Source organism: Microchirus variegatus (assembly GCF_963457635.1).
Source record: "Microchirus variegatus genome assembly, chromosome: 8".
Taxonomy (NCBI): Eukaryota; Metazoa; Chordata; class Actinopteri; order Pleuronectiformes; family Soleidae; genus Microchirus; species Microchirus variegatus.
The window spans coordinates 10,614,947-10,638,995 of NC_139809.1; the positions used below are offsets into that span (position 1 = coordinate 10,614,947).

Below are 24,049 nucleotides of genomic sequence, written 5' to 3' on the forward strand. Positions count from 1 at the left end.
TTCATTAATGACACATGATCAAAAAAAAACATTTACAGTGCACCATCAAATTCCAAACGAGTGTATTAAATAACAAGGCTGGGAAAAAAAGTCTTGTCATATGTGAACCACGTAGATCAGTAAGTGGGAGCATCACAGACAACAACACTCAGGAGGATGCAGCTCCATAAGGACATATTTAGCTATCGATAAGTATGGATATAGTTATTTGTTATTTACATGTAATTTCTCCAATAAAAACTTGTGAAGTGAAAGTGAAAGAGAGGCTGATTTGTTTATCTTGTCTCTCATGGCAACAAACAGTGAGGTAGCAGTGATCAACGGAATGTCTGACTATGTCTGACAAGTTCACGGAAAGAAACAGGCAAATAGTGGAATGTTGTTAAACCACAGTCAGTGTCAGTCCTGTTGTAGCCTCTTCATTTTTTGACTTAAGTTTATATATCACTGAAGGTTTTCCCAGTTGTTCCCTGTTCAATGAGCCAACAACAACAAAAACACTGATTTCAGCAGACATTGTTCTTTTGTTTGAGAAGTGAAATTAACCAGAAATCAATAGGAATGCACATGTATACACATATATGTGTATACACATGTATACACATATATGTGTATACATGTGCGTATACACATCTGTATGTACAGTATGTATTAATACATACTGATTTAAGTACTTAATATACATATGGCTGGTTTAATCTACAGTGACATATCAGATTATACTGTATACACTTATGATATGATAGTATGGCTGCAAAGTGGCATTTATTAGGGTTTCTATAGGAATAAGAGTAGACAGCAATGTTTGTCTTTCAACCTGAGAAACATCACATGACGGCATCTATGGTGAAGGTTCTTCCTATGTAATATTAATATTATTATTATTGTTATGATGATTATTACTATTATTATATTAAAAAGATGACAAAATATAAAGGCTCCATCCAAACTAAACTCAATTAAAACGAATGCAAACCGTAACTAAAACAGACTATAAACTATACTACTACAACTAACTTACAACTAACTAATAATTGTAATGATATAATAATGAATTATTTTGATATAAGAATCGTTCGTCGTTATGCGACGGCTATAACCGGCAAGCGTTGTCTACAGAGGAGGAAGAAGTAGAGGCCGGCTTGACCATAAATGGGCTGGACTGTCCCAATTAGCAGCGTCTGACTTCCGGGTCCGCCGGCGGCTGCGGTCAAGAGTGTAAAGGCTGAAGACCGGAGCCTCGCATTTAGGACAAGTCTACTCTGTCTTGTGGGGGTGAGATTTCAGTCAGAAACAGCGCGACTGACCAGAGCTCGGCTCGTTTCCAGCAACTAGGAGGTTTTTGACCTTAAAAACAAGTTAATGTATGTAAGTAGATCTCCATAACTCACATATATGTGCGATAGGACCACATGTGAGCTTTAAATATAAACAATGGGGGAAAAAAAGTATCAGGAAGGGCATCCGGCGAAAGAGAAACTGTATACATGAAGTTTGTATTTGTTTGTTTTCTTGTATTAAAAAAAAAGAAAAAAGCTTGCTTTTCCTGAGCTGACAACACAGGGTCTTGGTTTATTGAAGTGAATAAAGAGATAAACCAATAATCAATAAAGTAATATTTTCAATGTGATTTCTCTCTCTCTCTCTCTCTCTCTCTCTCTCTCTCTAAACTGTGTAACTATAGGTAACTTCCTGCTCCTGAGTTCCTGTAGGATTTCACCACTGTTGCACCTGCAGAATCTCACCATACTGTAACAGCAGACCTGTGAGTGCACAGAGCTGCACACAACAGGTCATGGTGCTGCGCCGTTTTTACCAGGTGAGTGTAAATAATGAGTCTATCTAATCTGTGTGCCCAGAGAGCAAAGGGCTCATAAACTGGTAAATGATCACTGACCTGGATCATAACATAGGAAAACATTTATTTTTCACACACTTGGATCCACACAGACAGCTTTTGGCAGCTCTAACTTCACAGTAAGTTAGAATTTCTTCTTATTATTTATTTACTTAAACAATCACAATGATGTTTGGTCTCAAGTTGGTATTAGAATGTTACACCAACTCATGTGGTAACAAACTAGAAGTACTAAACTGTCCATTTGGGCTGTGATTATTTAGTTATTATTAAGTGATTATTTATTGGCTGTCACTAGAGCCGAAGTTTGGAGAGTCGAACATTTCACAACTGTAGAACGCAAAACAAGCAAAGGACACGGCTCTGTTCAAAGTGAATGAGAAGTGTCCAGTGTCACAGAACAGTAAAAGCTCAGAACATACACTGTCTCATTTACGTTTATTTATGTCATCTTTGATTCCAACTAATTGCCCACTTGTCTCACCAGCTGATCATGGAGGTCATTACACTCTTCTGGGACCTCCGCGAGATGTTCCCATACCCCTACAAGAATTATGCAAGGATGGAGGCCAACAATGAGAAGTCACTGCACATAATTAAGAAACTGGAAGCCCTGGAGAAACTGGTGCATTCCCACCAAAAAAAGACGCCAGACCAAATCTCTGAGGACGTCAAAGAAGCTTTGGACAAACTCAACAAGACTGTGATATCAGGCACTGAGCTCATGACAAAATACGAAGAATCATTCACAGTGATTCTACTTGTGAAAGCCAATCATTACAAGGCAGAGTTTGAAAAACTGAACAAGCGTCTCATCGAAGCTTCTGTGACTCTGTGTGATGCTCTGCATGTTCACCAGGACGGGAAGCAGAAGGAGCAGCAGAACATGAATGCTGAGCAGAGAGCTAGACGGAAGAGAGTGGACTACTGGTTTCTTTTTTTTGTTGCATTCTTGACAATGTGTTCCCACTTTCCATACAAGATGTTCAACAGCATGAAGACCAACAATCAGCAGTTTCCGGACATTTTGAAGAAACTGGAAGACATGGGGAAACAGGTGCATTTCCACCAAAACAAGACGCCAGACCAAATCTCTGAGGACGTCAAAGAAGCTTTGGACAAAAGCAACAAGACTGTGATATCAGGCACTGCGCTTATGAAAGGATACAACGAATCATATATGCTGATTCAACTTTTGAAAGCCAACGATTACAAGGCAGAGTTTGAAAAGCTGAACAAGCGTCTCACCGAAGCTTCTGTGACTCTGTCTGGTGCTCTGCATGTTCACCACGGGGAGAAGCCGAAGGAGCAGGGAGAGGCATCTACATCGTACTTCCGTAGTTTTCTTAATGTATTCATAATAATAATAATACTAATAATATTGGGTTGCTTTCAGGATCTGAAGACCAACAATCAGAAGTTGACTCGGCAGCTGAAGAAGCAGCAGAACACGATTGCTGAGCAGGAAGCTAGACTGAAAAGAATGGAATCAAAATCAGCTAAGAGTTGTATTCTACAGTGAAATGTCCCTCAGATCACAGATGACTGATCGCTTACATGTACATGATTAACATCTGTACAACCCTGGAAACATGTTAAGGTCCACAGAACGTCTCCTAAAATTGTTTCAATTGCAGAATCATTTCGTTTTGTGCGTCTACTCCTCGATTATTGTAATCACTTCATTAATTATATACTTAATTTCTTTCCCAATGCATAATATTCACATTGTTTTGATTTGATTTGTGCAATTCTGGCTTATACATTTCATTAATGAAACATAATTAAAAAAAAAACATTTACAGAGCACCGTCAAATCTGAAATCAGATGTTTGGAAGAAGTGTATTATATAACAAGGCTGGGGAAAAAAAGTCTTGTCATATGTGAACCACGTAGATCAGCAATCAAGAGGTAGCATCACAGACAACAACACTCACCTCGTGAGACAAGGCGAGGAGGATGCAGCTCCATAAGGACATGTTTAGTTATGGATAAGTATGGATATAGTTATTTGTTATTTACATGTAATTTGTCCAATAAAAACTTGTGAAGTGAAAGTGAAAGAGAAGCTGATTTGTTTATCTTATCTCTCATGGCAACATGAGACATGGCTGACAAGTTCTTGGAAAAGAAACAGGCAGATAGTGGAATGTTGTTAAACCACAGTCAGTGTCAGTCCTGTTGTAGCCTCTTCATTTTTGACTTAAGTTCATATATCACTGAAGGTTTTCCCAGTTGGTCCCTGTTCAATGAGCCAACAACAACAAAAACACTGATTTTAGCACACATTGTTCTTTATTTGAGAAGTGAAATTAACCAGAAATCGGTAGATTTCTTGTCTTGGGAAAATTGTATGTGATATGACTTATATGATTATTGTGTGCTTTAAAGTCTATAGTTGCTTTAAAGTAAAAAAGCTTTCTTTGATTTAGAAATAAACACTTAATATGTATTATATGGACATCCTGCAGGTGTATGTTAATAGGTCATATATTCAGGCTGCCTCGACTTCACCTATTTTTTATAGAATAGAAAATGTACTTTTAAACGTTTTAATACTTCAAGATGTATTGAATAACTAAGATGATATATGTGTTAGTGAAAACAGTGCTACATTTGGCTGAATTATAAAATCTCTTCTTGGTGAGTGCAATCTGCAGTTTCACCATTAGGTTTCACTAATCCTAACACACTGGACTTCACAGGATGATGTCGTAAAAAAAAATGAAAGGAAAAAAATCTATTAGTAATTGATTATTATTTTATAAATGACAAACAACATACAGTAGTGAAATATTTATTCTCGTAGATCTGTTAACAAAAAGAAACAAAAAGTCCATATAGCGTGTATATCTATCACTTCCTCCTCCACATGAGGGTCATGGTGGAGCTGTAGCCGATCTGACATATAGGGCCAAAGGCGGGGTGCCCGTTCATAGCAGGGCCCACATCTGGTTTGCCTTTTCAAAATAACATGAGGATTTAGAGAAGAAAAAAATAGCGAGAAACATTGAAGTTCTTCAAAACGTGGGTCTCGTGCATTCTTCTCAACGGAAAAAAGAGTTTACAACATCCGACACAAAGGACGTGTTCTGTGGAGGGACGCTCATAACGGCAACAGGATTGAGGATGGGCATCGGGGCCATGGGGGCTAAAGGGGCATAATGGGGGACAACGGCTGGGGAGAAAGGAATCTGGGCTATGTTTTGAGTAAAAGGCATGGTGTTCATGGGCCTAATAACCTGCACTGGGGACACAAAGTACGGCCGCGGCATGATAACTGAGGGGACGGACACTGGGGGGGGCATGAAGCAGTGGGCAGGTATGGGAGTTGCCGGGGGATACGCTGGCATGGGCAAACCGATAGGTGGTGGGGGAGGAAACATCAAGGGTGTAGGCATGGGAGGAGGTGACAGAGGTGTAGGCATGGGAGAAGGTGTCAGAGCTGCAGTGCCAACGGGTTGCTGATCATTCTGATTCATAACTGAAACAGATTCGTAGACTCTCTGCAGTATGTTCCCTTGTTCGACCTGCAGAGCCGTGGACAGGACCTGGAAGTTTTCAGTGAGCCTTTGGTTGATCTTGCAGAACCTCTCTTCATTGCCTTTGGACCGGGTAAAGTTCTTCAGAGGCTTCGATTTAGTGAATTTCATCATCAGCTCCTTGGCAGAAAGCAGAGTGAACCAGAGTTCATTCAGAGCCTTGCCGACAATGTCAGAGATGTGGTCGGGCCCCCTTTGTTTGACAGTCAAGACCAGTTCCTGCAGGATTCGAACTCTCTCTGCGACTCTGTGGCAGCGCTCCTTGTTGGCCTTTGTGGTCTCTATCATGTCATACAGCTTGTAGATCAGACCAGCCGCAGTGAGGATCATTTCTACCTTATCCATGATCAGCTGTGACACAGAGAGGAGGACGTTAATATGAGACGAATGTAACAGCGGCACAGTCAAAATAACCCTTACCACGCTGAAATCAACTGATAAAAGAGAACGACATGCATGACACAAGGATAACTGACCTGAGTTGTAGTCAACAATGCAGTGAAACGATAAATGTAACATTAGCACACAACGTCACAGCTTAAAGGAGCAGGTCATGTTTTTTACCGCACACAACCACACGCCATATTTTCAAAATTCCATGACTGTAGAGAGTCACTACTCGTATCTTCCTGCATGTCTGCGTCAGTCTAGACTTCCAAGAATATGCACTTGAGCTCAGATTCCACTCCAGCTGGTGACACAAAGAAGAAGAAGAAGCAAAGGTGTGGGCAGAAATGTTTGAGGGGGAAAAGAGCAACCACTTGCTTTTTTTCAGTTTTAGTGGACAAAGAAGATAGACTGTGCCGATCAGAGATGAGGAATAGAGTATATAGCACAGTACACAACAAGTACTACTGGCAGGGCCGGCCCAAGGCATAAGCGAACTAAGCCGCTGCTTAGGGCCCTGTGACCACTAGAGGGCCCCCAAGAGCAATTAACTAAGTTTAGATTGCTGTAGTTTATTTAGAATGTTTCTCCCCATTTTAACCAAAGCTTTTTCACAGTTTTTACATAGTTAGATGTGATTATTTAACTTGTTCCTGGTGCCTCTGTTTATTTTACATTATTATTTATGTTTGATAATTTATTTGTTTATTTTATTTAATGCTGTGCTTTTTTTATATAATATAAAATGTTTTTATACATATAAAAGTCAAATCTTTGTATTACAGGAGTGTATTTTGAATTCTCTGTGTCGCCAGTAGGGCGAGTTGCTGATTTTGCCAAATATAAATTGAAAGATTTTTCTGTAAGTTTGCAAATCTGGTGCTTCCACTTCCATGCAACAAAAAGTTCTCACATTTAGTTTTACAAGTGTATTCGTATTTGTGACAGAGTAGAATAAGTAGAATACCTTTAGTATAGCAGGTGTGTGAATAATCAATAATCATTATTATTGGCAATAACAGAGGGCCCCAAAATCAAATTTTGCTTAGGGCCCCATGGAGGCTTGGGCCGGCCCTGACTACTGGTAATTATCTTCTTCATCTTCTCGATCATTGCAGGTGTGGGAGGTTTGAATTATCTTCAGAAGACACTTGCCACCTCAGAAATCAATAAGCTCAATCAACCAGTCAATTGATCTAAATCAGGTGTCTCAAACTCAAATGACCTGGGGGCCAATACACATCTATTGTGGTCAAGAGGGGGCCGTCCTAGAGAACAAAAAGGGGGGGGGAGAAAAACTGTTCACAATATCACACGTATACTTAATATACTATTTATGATGCAAAATTAATGTATTCATATCAAAAACAGACATTTATTTTAAATTACATAAATGGACAACTGTAATTAAAATTAGTGCCAGGAGCGGTTTCGGACACTGCCATTTGTGGCTCTGGCCCTAACAAGTGTATTTATATATGTAACTGAATGTTGTATATGATACATTTAATAATGGGATAAATGTCTTATTATTACTGTTATAAAAACATTGCTCGCAAACATATATTATATTCTATCACCTCGCTGGCAGCTGTGTCTCAGCTATAAACTGTGTTTAAAAAATGGTGAGGTCGTGGGCCATGTTTTCATTATCGCATGATATTAAGTGGGGGGGCCGCATGTGATCGATTGGGGGGCCGCCAGTTTGAGACCCCTGATTTACTCCATGGTGTTTCTTAGAGAGATCAATATTTTTTCAGGTCATACTTTGAGAACCACTGAAAATTTAGGAGCTTCTGTGTCCACTAAAAGTGCTGGAATTTGGTCCTAAATGTGCGGTTTACAAACTTAAAGGTGCATTATGTAATAAATCTAAAGCAACTGTCCATAAAATCCTCCTAATATCTCACAGAGACTCAGGAATAATCTTCATATAACAAACTGAACTCACCAACAACAACAGTACAGTCAAAATATTTGCATTAAAAATAATCTTTTACAGACAGCATATCGTGTTTATGTTTTGAAATCATGTTTTGGCATGTGGCGCCATCTACCAATCGTTGCAGTCAGTAAAGTCTCAGCTGCTGAGCAACCACGGGTTGCCAGTTACGTCTGAGCTACAATGAAAACGTAAACTAAAGACCTCGGAATTTTGAATTTGAGTGTAGTAACCGTTTTTGGCCACTATCTTACATATGGCACCTTTAAGTTTTCAGTCAGAAAAGACCAAATGCACTTACAAATATGATATAGAAAAAGTAATCATCATCAAGTAATCATTACCTAATAATAAACTATTGAAAATATATATATATAACATATATTATATTAAACCCTATCCTTTGGATATATAAATGGCAAAAAAGTGCACCATCACATAGTACATTACATTCAAAATACAAATTATTATACAGCGATCTTATAAACGATCTTAAATCATCAATCATAAATGTATTATAGACATTTTAGTAAAAAAAAGTGCATTCCTCAAGTCATCATAAACTGGGCAATAAAATAAAAAAAATTAAATGAATCGCATTGTCAATCACACCCAGGTCACACACATCAAACAGAGCCTGTATCATTGAGCAAACATCTCTTCATGTAAAGCTTTGAATAAAACGTTCAAACTAGAGAAACAGAGAGAGATATTTACCTGTCGGATGCTGACGAGTCTGAATCCAAATGTTTGTGTCTGGACAAATCGAAAGTAAATTCATGTTTTAGCACCGCTGGAATCTTTCTGTGAAACTGGATTTTCATGTCTTGCGTTTACAGTAAGTCAAGAGTCGAATGTGCTAAGAAACATAGAGAGATTAAAAAGGTCAAAGATAGATAGATTATAGAGAGATAGAGATTTATTTATGTAGCCTCACTTTTACCCCCCTTATAGCTTATAGCTGCACAGTGGAGATCCCAGGTTTTGTATTATAATTATTACTACTATTATTATCGAAGTCAAGTCAGTGTGAACAGTCAAAAATGCACAAAGGCAAACCAGTGACGTGAAAACCAGTTCCACAGCTTTACCAGGAGAGTGTGAAGCTTTCACACCAGTGGGCAAAGTGTCAGAAACAAAAGAACAAGCAACTATGATTCCAAAACACAGCCACACAGAAGCACACAGGAGCTTTGACGACATACCAATAATCATGTGTCATTTAATATAAGCCATAACTCCTCCAGAGTCCACAAGATGGCGCACCAGCCAAAAGACGAGCGCTTTAACAGCAGTTTCACACAAACACTTTGCTCTGGTAACATAACCCTGCTGTGAGGTGAAAATGTCAATAACTGCGTCTTAATTTTTTATATAGTATATTTAATTTCTGTGTGCGCTGGCTTTGTATGTGGAAGTGACAATAAACTGATTTGGATTCAGTGTGAATTCACCGAAATGTGCATTGTATTTGGGTGAAATTATACAAAAATGCTTCAACACTGTTTATGAAACTAATGGAATTTAACAAGCATATATATATATATACAGCTAATAAAGTCTAAAATAAGTTCAAATAATAACGTGTTGTTCCGCAGTATGTCGTAGACTTAGAACAGTTGAAAACATAAACATGAAATGCAGCACAATATAAAATAATATCAAATAAACTTGACAATCCTTACACAATTTATGTTTTATTGTTCCTTATTAAAAAAAAAAAAAAATTAGAAAAGTTCACATAAATCATAGCCATCTCAAATATTTTATATAAACAATTTACATTCAAGTCAATGACAAATGAGTTTGAACAATGGTGGTCAGCTGACCAGCTCTGGGCACATCTGTGTTTCTCAGTTATAGCAGTGTCTCATTATGGCCATTTTCCACGATAGTCCCAGCTCGCCTCGCCTCTGCACGGCACAGTTTAGGTCGGTTTTCCACTACAAAAAAAATAGTACCTCCTCAACGTGGGCGGAGTCATCACTGCACGGCTGCATGAACGTGCTGTGACTTTGTTTTACACGCAACACACACACACATAGACGAGTGACTTTGACTTGTAAAGCAGTTTGAGTGTTTACTAAATCATTATAATCAGTTCATTAAAAAGATTTGTTCAGTACTTCCTCCATGACCGGAGCACAGACTCCGATCAGCAGTGCTGTCGCTGAATACACCAGAATATTGAGATTTTAGACATTTCCCTGGTGATTATTGCAGATTGACCCACCGTTTTTAGGATTGTTAAGTCTTTTTAATTGATCTACAGTTCCGCTTGATTCTTGTGTCCGGTGACGCTTCCTGTGATGGCACTCTGACCAATCAGTGGCCGGCAGATTTTGGCAATTTCAGGCATAGTATCGCCTCAGCTCGCTTGGACCCTCGCCAGAGTAGGTAGTAAAAATAAAAAGTACCTGATACTAGTGGAAACGCAACCTAACCGTGCCAAAGCAAGGCGGTTGGAACACGCCATTGCTCTCATTCCTGTCATAGTGGGTTGCCATATGAGGTGCACTAAGATAAGTAGCATAAGAAAAATGCATGGATGAACGGATTAATTAACCAGTGACAAACAGTTCATCCCTCAAAGATCACTTAGGGATTTACTCAAGTCTTTTAAGAGCCGATAATCTTCACCAACTTCCATTTTCAAACCTAACTGCTCAGCTCATGTGTGTGACACTGTGAACCACGCGCCGGCTCCGTGGATCTCTGCAACATCATTTGCCACAATATTATAGTAAAGCATATTCATATACGATCGGTGACGGAACACAGGACGCTGCTCCTCCTTTGACTCGCCGTGTTCAGTGAGACGACGAGAAAGCAGGTCATTTCCTCTGTTAATACCCACGTCTTTTGTGCCTGCAAAAAAAGAAAAGAAAAGAATGAATTTCTCTGACGATATCATGCTCAGCAGGCTGAACGTGTATGTGATGTATTATTTATAAGTGAGTGGTGACAAATCACTGTGTATGAACAGAGACAAGTTAGAAACATTGGAAAGTTTGACTGTGGATCTTATTATTATTATTATTTTGTGGACGGGCCAGCACATGACCTTTTATTTTTTAGTATTTTGAAGGATCACCGACTAGTTTACATTAGGCCTCTTTATTTCTGCCACAATGAGGTGTGTGTGTGTGTGACGTCATGAAAGTCATCGACTCAAACTGCAAAATCAGGCCCAACGAGTTCTTGAGGAGGACAGACTTATTATATGTTCATTGAAACAAGGGATGGGACGATACCACTTTTTTGTGTCCGATACCGATACCGATATCACAAACTCGAGTATCTACCGATATCGATATTAGTCCGATACAGTCATTACAGGCTTTTGTTGATTTTTTTATTTACATTTCTTACAGTCTGTGCATAGTGAAGCATGCAATAATTGTGTATATAGGATTTTTGGATTGTCTCATATTTTAAGTTTGTATCCGTCCTATATCTGATCCAGTGATTTTGACCAGTATGGGACCCATACCGATTCCCAACCCTAATTAAAACCAAGAGTCCAATTTCTGATTTGAAACAATCATTTGTGTTGCTCAGTAAAACTTATATAGTCTACGAAGTGTTTTCATTGAGGCTGAAAGGGAGAGACATGATTTTCCTGTGGATCTTTGTTGTTATTCAGACCAGGTTACATCCCAAATGGAGATGGACTTGATGGACTGGAGTTTTCTGCTCAGTTAATTAGTTTGAATGCTTCCGTTTGTCTGTGTCGCTGTTTCTACGTGAACAAAACAAGATCAGACACATTTTAACATAGAGTACCTGGCCAAAATCACTGAGAAACAAAGAAAGCCTCCTCATAATACAAGGCGTCATCTGTCACCCCCATTCTGGCAGTATAAACAGCCGTGGTGGGTTGAGAAGGTGCTGCATCAGGATTACGACTAGCCCCAAAAGCACCAAGGTCATCCCAGTCATCATCATCATCATCATCATCATCATCATCAACATCATCATCATCGTCAACATCATCGTCGTCATCATCGTAGTCCTTCGATACATACTCTTGGTTCGTCCTCTGATCAGAATGAGCAGCTCCAGCGAGGATGTGAAAGACGTCTCTCAGATCTTCGGTCACACAGTTGAACTCACCGCGGCACTTCAGCGGGTGCCAAAAAAATTTGTTCCTCGCACACTTCTTGACCAATTCGTGGGCGGAGGTCAGAGTCATGGAGAGTTTCCAGAGGGCTCTGCTCACCTCTTCTGTGATGGCGGGCGGCCCTTTTCTTTGAATGGCCTCCACCAATTGTTCCATGGACTTGATTCTGTCTGCAAGGCCGCGACAGCGCCTCCTGTAGGCCTTTGCTTCAATAGCTATCCAGTAGACGGCTTTGCATAGGCCCAAGATGTTTCCAATATGCTCCATCTGAAAAATTAACAGAAAGGCACATATTTGAATTAGCTAAAGGAAATAGTGACAAAGTGTCTATAACACCTATAAATGACCTGTACTTTGGATTCGGTGTTAGACATAGTGTATCATTAAAATCATTAAAATAACCGGTCTCTCCAGTCTGTCGACTCTGGATAATTATTGCTTTAGCTGCTGCTATTCAGGGCATCATCATGAGTGACAATAATGTTGGGACACGAGGGGGAGGAGTTTACTTAAAATCTTTACGTCTTCCCAGAAGTGTGCGACTGTCTGCATTCCACAGTAATGGTTCAAATGAGGTTGGGTGTTTTCAGGGTGGGTACCAAAGTGAAAATGAAAGTATTCACTTACGTGTTACGTATATAAATGTTGAATCTGGGAAAAGTCAAAGCCAGAAAAAGACGAAAAACCTTATCTTTTAAATTGAAGTTTGCTTATATAACATTCAGACATGTACACAGGCGTGTGTGAATATTATTACACAGTAAAGTGTGATGCATCTATTTTAACTAAATAAAAACTAGAATTTGTAAAAAAAAAAAAAGGTCACACTTGAATCCACACATGGTTTAAAATGTGGTCTTCATGGAGAAAACACGTCTTTGTGCCAAACGCAGTGTTGGAATACAGGAAATAAAAGGATGACAATGTTCAGTTAGGTGACAAACTCGTGTGGAAAAAATAATCATAGCCCTCTAATTTATAATTCATTCATTTTAAAGTCATCATTCATTTTCAAAAATATCCACTTCCTTGATAAAAAGTGAATAAAACGAATCTATACACTTGCGCAGATCCTTATTTCTACAGAAATGATTTATAACTTTACACGGTACATGCAGCACAAACTATTGACTTAAATATTTGACAGGAAAGTTTACCTGGGTGGATGAAGCAGTGAGCAGCGTGAGCAGTGTCCTGTCGGTTGAAGCTGCAAAGGCTTAAAGAGAAAGTGACTGATGCTCAGACAGTTTATTTACAGCCTCCTTCCCTGCTGGGTTGTCGCAGTGTTGTCGTCTGTGTGTGGTCACTGAGTGTGAACTGTGGGGCCTTATAAACAATCGACAATTAGTAATGTAGTATAATATAGACTATAATATAGACCGATTCTCTGAAATATTAATACAGACAATGCATGTTGAATTTACTGCTTTCATATTCCACCCTTGGTACAGTCCAAGTACAAGTAATTATATGATTCCAGTTCAACAGGTTGACCCTTTATCATTAGGACTTCAAATGTGCAGGCAAATTAAAGATGAAGATGATTTCTCAAATATTCTACATTTAAATAAGTAAAAAAAATAATAAAGAAATAAGACGGTAATTGTGAACTGTTAGAGTTGTATCCGTAACAGAAAAACTATATTACTCATACAATGCAAGGACGGTCCTATACGACTGAATGGTTTATGGAATAAAACACATTATCATCAATAAAATTAAAATAAATACAACTACAGAGACTAAAATGTACATGATCTCCTCTGACAAATACTGTATTAGATCGAGTATAGAGAATAAGTAGTAAGAGGAATGACTTTATTCAATTATAAACCCATCAACTCTCTGGACTTTGGTAAAAAGGTCTAAAATCTAGCCCACAAGAGTGTTACTTGACCTGCTTGACTCATTTTGACTTGGGTTAAATGACTGGGAATGACATTGGGTACCTGGCAACCAAGTGACAACTTCCACTCAACACTTCAAAATCCGTTTTTTCAGTTCATAAAAACAAGCCATTTTGTGACTTCTGCACAATTACTGCTACTTTAAATCACTACAAAAATGCAATATAAAATGAATCATAATTTTGACTCACTCAACACATAAGAGGAGGGAAAAAAATGTTTTTAAAGCCTGAATATGTGACCTATAAACACACACACCCATGATGTCCATATAAGGAGTTGTGTATTATACCCACAGCAATTTACCAAGGGTGCACCTGCGTGCCGCATGAGCACTAAGGGTTATGAAATCAAATCAACTCATGAAACGACTTCAGTAATCGAGGAAAATGTAAAAAGGTGCTTTCCACATCACCTGTTAGCTGCTCAATTGAGAAAGAAACACCACAAACCGTTCACATTATCATCTAATAGTATTGTTTTATTACACTGTGAAAGAGCACAGATGCAAAACAGAAAGAAAAATGCCCACCAGACTGAGCCTCGATCAGGGTTCGCCACGTTTTCAAAAAACAAGTCTGTCAGCAGCGTGGCTTCTCTTCCTCAGAGCTGGTCTTGCTGACAAAGAGCCTTTTGAGGAAGAGGAGCTGCAGATACCCGGAGGTGACGATGAGGAGGCCGAGGGCAGTCGACCACCAGGTGATGTACTGCGAGTTGGACAGCAGCAGGAAGTGGTCGGCACTCTTACGCATGCGTCCGTAGCTGTAGTAGCGGAACATGTGGAAGACTCGGTTCTCCACTCTGTGAGTTGCATCCTGCGACCACACAACATTATTCAGACGTCAGAACTGATTCAGAATCTGTCCCGTCTAAAACATATAAATTGATTCAGCTGATATTAATCTGCTCCCCCATTTTTTTCCTTTCACCCCAATCGGTCGAGGCAGATGCTGCACATGTTTCAGTTTGGTTCCATCAAAGAATTTGTGGGGTTTCTCTTCCCTCTATAATATTGTAAAGGTTTCTTTACAATAGCACTAGACAAATAAAATTGAATTCAATTCAATTGATGCAAATTAAAATAACAAAACGACTATTGCTAGACATCAATTGACACTTCACAGTTGTTACCGCTATGATGGTCAGCGTGTTGTTCAGCTCTTTGCCGGCCTCCTCCTTCTTCTTCTTCTCTTCGTCTTTGCTCTTGGCGGCGTCCTGCTGGCCGTCGTAGAAAACGCCAAAGCTGAGGAAGATCTGCATGTTACCAAACCGGTTGTGGAAGTTGCTGAAACACATTTGATAGAAACCTGGAAGGACACACACACACACACACACACACACACACACACAAGTGACAGTATAACGTCAGTACACACAGTATTGTTGTGTAGTAATTGGAGTGCGAAACACAGGGAAGGGGGTTATGTGCGACAGAAAGAAGATGACACTAATTTGTAGAAATAAAACCAGTTGCAGGGTGTAACAAATGCTAAAACTGAACTTACTACACACATGCATCTTTGTTTAAGCGTATAATCACTTTAAATATAAATCGTTAAGGCTTTTGTTTCCCTAGAGTGAACCTTTTATCTGTTCTTAAGACAAGGGCCTTGCTTTATGGAGACTGCCATCTTGCACCCTGCCATGTGTCTACGGTAGCCTGGACAGACAAACCAGTCAGAGTGTGCATGTCATGTTTTGAAGCAGAAGCTTAGCACACAAGCTAAGACAAACAAACCCTTGTAGTTCTCTGACACACTTGGGGTAGAAAGGGTTGAGCAGAGGAGACCTCGACCTTAAGCATCTCCTCACTTTTCATCATGCTACAGTTCAGTTTGGTACGGTATGGTATGGTTTGGAATGGTAAAGCCCTCGGTCAGGCTTGGGTTTTTGACTGAGAATAGTATCTTTACATAGCCTGATATCGTACCGGTACAACAACGACGACATCGAACGTGACACAAGGGACAACAGCTACTCGGTTTGTGGCCGTTTGCCTCAACAAGACGTGAAGTTTTGTATGAGAATAATCTGCGGGTGTTGAAGAAACAGAGACCGCAAGGGACGATGTCGAGGGTGGAGTGGGTCCAACTCCTCCCGGACTGTACCATTACTCTGATACCATAAGGGTTAGGGTACGGAAAAAATGGAACGGTTGGGGACGGTTATTTTGGTACTATTCCTACTGGAAACACAGACAAAAATATGTACCGTACCTTTCCATTCAGTGGAAACACGGCTTTAGATGCCATCAATTCTGGAACTTTACGTTTATTAGACAGATAATTCATAAAAGGAGACACACCGTGATCGTGCATGTCTGTGCTGTAGCAGGGTACGGTTTTAAATGTGTCAGAAGTACCAGATGTCTGAAAGTGAGGACATTTATGGGGCAATTTGACAAAAACGTATCCCTTTTTCTTCTTCTTCTTCATTGAAGTTGTATTTGTCTTTTTTTGCGTTGCAATGACTGAGAACAAAACACACACCGGTTTCCTGAGCCTTAAAGTTGATCTGACCCTTCGCCTCATCGACAGACGACACCATCAAACCTCCCGGTGCGTTGACCGTGACAGACAAGTGGGAGTCATGGCCCACTCCAGTCACCCACTGCACCTACAAACAGCAAACCAAAAGAAGCCATCGTGTCAACCATGAGTCACAGAAATTACACCTCCTTACAACTAAATTAATTTGTAGTCTTGTAGCGCATTTTACAGTACTTAAACACTTTATTTTATTTCAAAAACTCCACCAGTGCATCATGTTGATGCACATCTGTAGACATGCAAATAATCTGTTTACAAAACAGAATTTTTGGGGGGACAAGAACACAATTAAACACACACAGTGGCAAGAGGATCACAAGGTTTTTACGACATGACGTTTGTTTCAGTTCTTACCACAAAGTTCAGGTAGAAGTCCTCTCCACTGTGAGCAAAGTGCCAGAAACACTCCAACCCACCAGCACCAACGACCACAGAGAAGTCATACTGGTCTGAGCCCCAGAACAGCTCCTGGTCCGTTATGTTGGGGTGGGGGCTCGTCATGGGCCCGCCATGAACCGGAGCCCAAAGAGAAGCAAGAAAAAGAACCAAGCAGAAAATCCTCCAGAACATGTCTAATGACTAAAAACTGGAGATACTTCTTCTCTCATGTGGGTACAGTGTGTGCACGTGGCAGCATGGGGGGGATTAGAAATGATTAACTGCAAAACACCAAATCTCAACTCCGTCAGTGGGAAAATGGAGCTGCCTTCACAGGTGTAGCCAGCGCTGATAAAGAGAAATAGCTGTTCATGCAACAGAGAGAGAATAAAATTTATTCTCTCTCTGTTGCATGAAATTAATGTCTGGCCACAAAAGCTAAAGCTGTGCACTTTACTTTTTTAAAAAGTTGTTTCCAGTCAATGCAAGCTCTCATATCAGTGATGGAATATGGCTTCACAGTGTGAACTGTTATATAAGAAACACTGCATTATGAATTACTCGATTGGTCACGAGTCCATCACAGGGCCACATGGAGACAAACAAACATTCACTCTCACGCTCAAACCTACGATCAATTTAGAGCGTCCAATTGAACTAATCCCCAAATCTGCATGTTTTTGGACTGTGGGAGGAAGCCGGAGAAACCAGAGATAGAACCAACTAAAGGCTTCATGTTCCTCTTCTTCTTCTTCTTCTATGGAGTTTAACAGCAGCTGTCATTCATGATGTTACTGATTACTGCCATCTTCTGGAATTAAGAAAAAACAACTCTTGCACTGCACTACCCAGTCCATCATAAGCTCTCTTTCAATGTGTTCTGACAGGATGTACCAATTGTGATAAAGTAAGCCCTCAAATGTTCTAGAATGTGATAATTAAATTAAATGAATATATATTCTATGTTTCTCAATACGTTGTTCTACGCTGTGCTTGCGTTCATGTGCACTCATGTACTGTGATACGTCCTCTACTAGTGTTTTAATTTAAAGTGCGCTTCTAGCAGTTGGCAATCAAACCTTCCTTTTATGTGTTAGTTTATTAGGTACACTGAGATCACTGCTTCCCAAAGTGTGAGGCCTTGAAGGTATTGCATGTGGGCATCAGACATTCTTTCTTTTTACCAAATTATTAGATACAAAAAGAAGTCTGATACAATATGACGATTCACTTTAAATAATGTGTGTCGTGTTCTCAGTTTTTGGACAAAACTGTACGAAACTTAAAATGGGACAACACAATGTTAACTGTTTTAAAATGAGAGTGATATTTGGACATTTTTGGAAGTGTGACCAAAGCCGGACAGTAACGGAGTACATTTACTTGAGTATCATTTTTGGAGAGAACTCATGACTTTACTCGAGTTCATTTGAAAGGCAAATATTGTACTCTTTACTCCACTACATTTCTAGCCATAGCTGTGAGTACCCGTTACTTCTTCTTCTTAAAAAAAAACAACTCCATGGTCAGATTTAGTTGAGAGACGAAACCATGGACGTAACAATGGATGAAGACGCAGCAGGTCCATCCCGGGAATGTTCCAACCCGTGGCCCCACCTCGTCAGAATATTTAAATTTTCTGAACAAGTTAAAGGTGCCATATGTAAGAATGTGGCCAAAAACGGTTACTACATTCAAATTCAAAATACCAAGGTCTTTTAGGTTTCATTTTCTGACGTAACTGGCAACCCGTGGTTGCTCGGCAGCTGAGACTCTACTGACTGCAATGATTGGTAGAGGGCGGTAGGTGGCGCCACATGACAAAACATGATTTGCAGTCTGCAAAATATTTTTTTTTAATGCAAATATTTTGTCTGTACTGTTGTTGTTGGTGAGTTCAGTTTGTTATATGAACATTATTCCTGAGTCTGTGTGACATATTAGGAGGATTTTATGGCCAGTTGCTTTAGATTTATTACATAATGCACCTTTAATGATAGTGTTCGCTTCAAGTGTTTCCTGTGTTTACCAAAACAAAACCAGTGATATTACACATTTATGTACGCTGAGCATTAGTTTTTATGTTCTTGAGTATGCTGTGTGTTTAACAGTCAGGTTCAAATGTGGATGCAAAAAAATCCATCTAGCAGAGGTTTGTCAGAGCGTTGACATTGTGCTATTGCCTTGTGGGCAAGTGAGAAATTAAGCAACATGGTAAAAAGATGTCATTTTACTTTCAATTCATTTTACATTCTTCAGGGTATTAACATTAAAATTTTTCAGAACTCCATGTAGGACATTTCTATACGTAAATGTAAGAACTGTGGCAGTAGTAATGCAATATTTAGAAAATGTACTCTTGATACTCCAGTACTTTTAAAAACAAGTACTGCAGTGCTTTTACTGAAGTAGACATCTGACTGTAATACTAAAATTAAGCAAGGGGTATCTGTACTTTTACTCAAGTAATGAAGTTGTGTACTCTGTCCGCCTCTGAGTGTGACCTAGATGAAGTCGGCAGCTTTGGAACCGGTGCGTTCCATTACATGGGGAAAAAAAGTGACATCACTTCTGAGCTCACCGCGTTCCATTTGAGAAGTCGAGGGTAAAAAATAGACATGTAAATAAGCCTCTTGGGCTTGTCATTGTAAAAAAATTGCCAGTCCATAAGTGGCACTGTGAAGTCAGGGATCATCAGGGACCTGACAAACCTGGAGCTATAGTCTGCAGGTCCACACGTTTACCGACATAGCTGGGGAGAGATTAGGGGTCGTATGATGACATCACAACATAAACACATCTTAGATAAAAGCATTTCTATTTCGTCCCACCACCAAGATAAAAGGAATGTGATGAAATCATGACATTCCATTCTGCATACCTGCATGGGTCACATTCCAAGTAGGAGGTCAACGATGGACGTGGATGATCAGATCGAATGGAGGCAGTCATGCAACGTTAAAGATGCAAACTGCCATAACACCCATGAAAAAGAAGAGGAAAAAGATCTTTCAGGTAACAACAGCAGAACTGGGAACACTGGCACAGCTGCTTTAGCGTTAGCTTCTTTAGCTTACGTATCAAATCATATTCCAATTGATGTAGGGCACCAAATCACAGCATTCATTATCACAAACGCTGGAGGAATATCTTCTTTTTTTTAGTTCCTTTCAAAACTTGTGCTGCAAATTTGGATCTAATGGAGGCTTTTTACAGACTTTTCCTGACAATAAAGAACTTTTTAGACCAATCGAGATATAACAAAAGCAAGAACTAGTTTTTCAGCACCCTCTAGGGACATAATGTTTCTAATTAGGGATTGACTGAGTACCAAGTGATGCAAATTGATTTTTTATCTTTCATTAGGGCATGTTTTTGGACATGCATGAAAATTCATGAAGATTTGTCCAAAATGCATTCAAGCACAATGATTGCCCCCTAAAGTCAGCCTTTGTAACCTGTTAGTTCTGAAGTTACCAAATTCAGTAGCAAATGTATCACGCTATCCAAAAGGTCTTTTGGAGCCAGATTTCAAATTCAACAGGAAGTCATTAATTAAGAATTTTGTAAGGAATTTTGAGCTATGTTTTATATATTACATGTCCAAGGTTCCTTACTGTGGGACAGGAGGCCAAGGTAATGCTCCCCAAAGTAACTATTTGGTCAGATATTTAGGGATAAGTGAATTTATGTTGTTCTAGTATGAAATCATTCTTAGTTTAACAGCTCTTGTGTGTTCAATCCATTTAATCTGATTCTATTCACTCTACAGTGTAAGGACACCCAGTGACCATGACACAAAAATTCCTATCAACGTCCTCGAGATGTGGCGGCCCCGGCAAACACCAGCGCCACATGGCGGCCCCCACGGACGAGTTCATTCAAATCATTACAAGAACCTGCAAGGACACAATAATACACAATCTCAGGATCCCCAAGGGTCCCATGCCCCCCACACAGCCCACCACTTCGAAAGTGGAAATGAAACAATCGTCCACATCTGTGACTACACGGCGTGGCCCCGATATCCGGCAGCTACGCAAACAGCCCACCACCTCTAAAGTGGACATGAAACAAGCAAGGCGTGGCCCCGATATCCGCCAGCTGCGCAAACAGCCCACCACCTCTAAAGTGGACATGAAACAAGCGGGTGGCCGCGATTCCCGCCAGTGCCACAAACAGTCCCCCAACAAGGACTTTATTCAAATAATCTGCAGAACCAATAAAGACACAATAATTCACAATCTCAGGATCCCCAAGGGTCCGCCCCCTTCCGAGGTTCTTCCTACTCGCGAGGATCTACTTAACGCTGAAGAAGAGAAAAAGTTGCACAAACTTGATAGAGAACAGACTTGTGAACAGAGGGTTCTTGATGGTGAGAAAAAGGCAGAGGAAATTCGGCAGACCTTACTGGAGCATGCCCACTACTTGAGGATGGAACAAGAGTATGAAATCAGAAACTTCAACAGCAACATTATGGGAGCCAAGTGCCTCGCCCACAACGAGGCCAAGGTCAAGGAGAACAAAGTGCTCCGAGATAAAATATTGAAGGAGGAGAGGGATCTGATTGCACTCGACCATTTGACACACAAAAAGTTCTGGGATGCTATCGACGAGAGGCAGCGGCGTCAAAAACAATTTCGCATAGAGTCACGGAAGTGCATCGGTCAGCAGATCCAGGAGAACGTGGAGCGGCGGAAACGGCACGCCGACATGATCAAGATGGAGGGACAGCGGACTCGGGACGAGCTCGAGAGGAAGCGACAGCAAGTGCTCATGGACAAGAGGAGGAAACGGGACGAGGACCGGCGAAAGCACGGCGAAATTATACGAGTCAACGAGATCATAATGAACAAGGAAAAGAGGCAGAGGGAGGACGAGCGGATGGAAAATGTAAAATATATGGAGCAACTGATGCAAATGGAGTTTACAAAAAAGAACGAAGAAGAGCAGAAAATCATGAAAAAGGCAAACGACCGAATTTACATTGAGAGTTGCAACCAACATTTAAGGGAGCGTCAGTGTATAGCAAAAGACCAGAAGGAAGAGGAGAAGATGAAAACATATTGGGTGCTCAACCAACAGCTAGAGAAAGATAAGCAAATTCAAGAGCACAAACAGAAGAAGATTGAAGCTCTCAAGGCTGCAGGGTTCCTTGACGTATACTGCAGTGGCTTGAAAAGAAAGGCAATGGTCGATGCCCGGGTCCAGACCCAGGCCCAGGCGAGGAATGTGAACGTCCTGAAAAAACTACCTATTTCTAAAACAAGTAAAATTAAAATATCTGAGAAAGCTTGGTCATACATGTAGCATGATGTTGTCCAAAGGAGTTGACAACTGGACTTGGATATTTGACTTCTTATCAGAGAAGGCCCCACAGTTGTGACTGACAGCTGGGAAAACCCCCCTTTGTGGGTTCTATCACCTGCCCATACAGTCGTTTGTCACTACAACTCTTACTTGGGAAAAGTAAGATTTTAGAATTTTTTTTTCCGTGTAATTTATCAGTAATAAGTAATGTCAGGACTCAGGGACGATGGCCAGGAGGTGTCGCCAACCACTGCCTATTAGAAGAATCGCAGAGACATTCTGTGAATAAATTCACAATATACTGACACATGTCGTGTATTAGTTGTCGAGCATATAATTTGCAATAAAAAAGATACAATAATGTTCCGTGTTAAGTCACAGTGTCTTAAACTGGTCATCAACGCCATTCGAAAGATTATTTGCATTTCAGATATGGATGTATGTGATAACAACAACAACAAAATGGGAAAATCATGAATGCACAGAGCCAGGTGCATGAGTATGCCAAGTGAGAAAATAATAATAGAATGAAGGATTACCAATAAAGCAGGGGGAAGAAATATGACACTAACTAAGGTGCATCAAACTCAAAATGACCTGGGGGCCAGTGAACTTCTAGTCTGGTCAGGAGGGAGGAGGGGGCCGGTCCATCATGATGTTGCAAATATAATATCTATTGCAAATGATTTCAAAGTGTTTGTTTTGATATATAGTTCACAACACAACTTGGTTTCTGGCCACTGGATGGACAAAGGTGGGGCTGGCCTCTCTCCACATCTGTCTGCAGCGGCGCAGATGCCTTTGGCGGGAAGGACACAAAAGTACAAATGGGTGGGTAAACAAAATAAATCATGAAATAGGACATACTGTACCTGTGGCAGAGTTGGTTTAATCCAGGATGGATGCGAGCTCCAGGAACTGGGATGACATGCGGTGACACACTAGTGGTTCAGCTCTAGGTCCTGGTTAGCGTGCCGTTTCTGCTCATTTTTGGGGTTGTAGTCCGAGGAGTGGCTGACAACTGCACCTAGCACTCAATACCACACTACCGTTGAAAAGTTTGGGGTCACCTATACAATTTTTTGCGTTTTCCATTAAAAGTCACACTTTTATTCATCAAAAGAGTTGCAAAATGAAGAGAAATGCAAAATAATAATAATTTTGCCCTTCAAACTGTTTTCAGCTGTGCTAACATCATTGCACAAGGGTTTTCTAATCATCCAATAGACTTCTAACACGATTAGCAAACACAATGTACCATTAGAACACTGGAAATGGGCCTCTATACACCTAATATTTCACATATTTCATTAAAACCCAGACGTTTGCACCCAGAATAGTCGGTTACCACATAAACAATGTATAGAGTGTATTTATGATTAATTTATATTCATTGAAAAAAAATGAGTATATTTCTAAGTGACCCCAAACTTTTGAACGGTAGTGTGGTCCAGGGAAAGAGTGGAGACAAAGAAAACGCATATATAAAATGGTCTACGATGGTGATTGTACTGTAGATGTGGTTCCTTCAGAAAAGTCCTCAGCTGTGTGCGATCATTGGTGGCTGTTTAAAGGTTGTATACATTTACTGCGAGTGCACACGGAACAGACACACTTTTAGGCATCATAGGACAGTGAAGGTCTAATTGCCCAGTTTGGGATGAAATAAAGTCTTAAGAATGTTTGTTTGACAGTGTGGGTTTCCTAGAAATCACAATGACACATGAGTTTGGTACAAACGGACAATTGATCTGCAGGACCGTTACCTGGACCAGGCTGAGTGCAAGAAGCCGCTCTGCCTCCACTCTCCATGTTGCTGCTGCCACTAAACATGGAATAAAATAAATAAATCAGTGTTTTGGTTACTTATCACAGATATTGACGCAAGTACTACAACACATTTTCTCCAGTAAATAAAAGCCCCACAGATTAAATGTACTTAGCCAAAATCATAGGTTTATTATTGGTTATTTTGGAGTGAATTAAATAAGGCACATTCACGTCATCTTAAAACATTCAAACCTGAAAAAAGGCAGAAACTGATTAGGACAC

The 24,049-nt window shown here is 40.1% G+C and overlaps 1 protein-coding gene across 1 annotated transcript; it reads right to left on the minus strand.

Annotated features, from left to right (window-relative positions):
- Positions 1-14,341: 14,341 nt before the first annotated feature.
- tmed6 (transmembrane p24 trafficking protein 6) lies at positions 14,342-16,879 on the minus strand (the record flags this gene model as incomplete). Its single annotated transcript, XM_083893751.1, has 4 exons — positions 14,342-14,575; positions 14,892-15,067; positions 16,250-16,376; positions 16,664-16,879. 4 exons carry the CDS (start codon positions 16,877-16,879, stop codon positions 14,342-14,344), a joined length of 753 nt encoding a protein of 250 aa, XP_083749877.1.
- Positions 16,880-24,049: the final 7,170 nt, after the last annotated feature.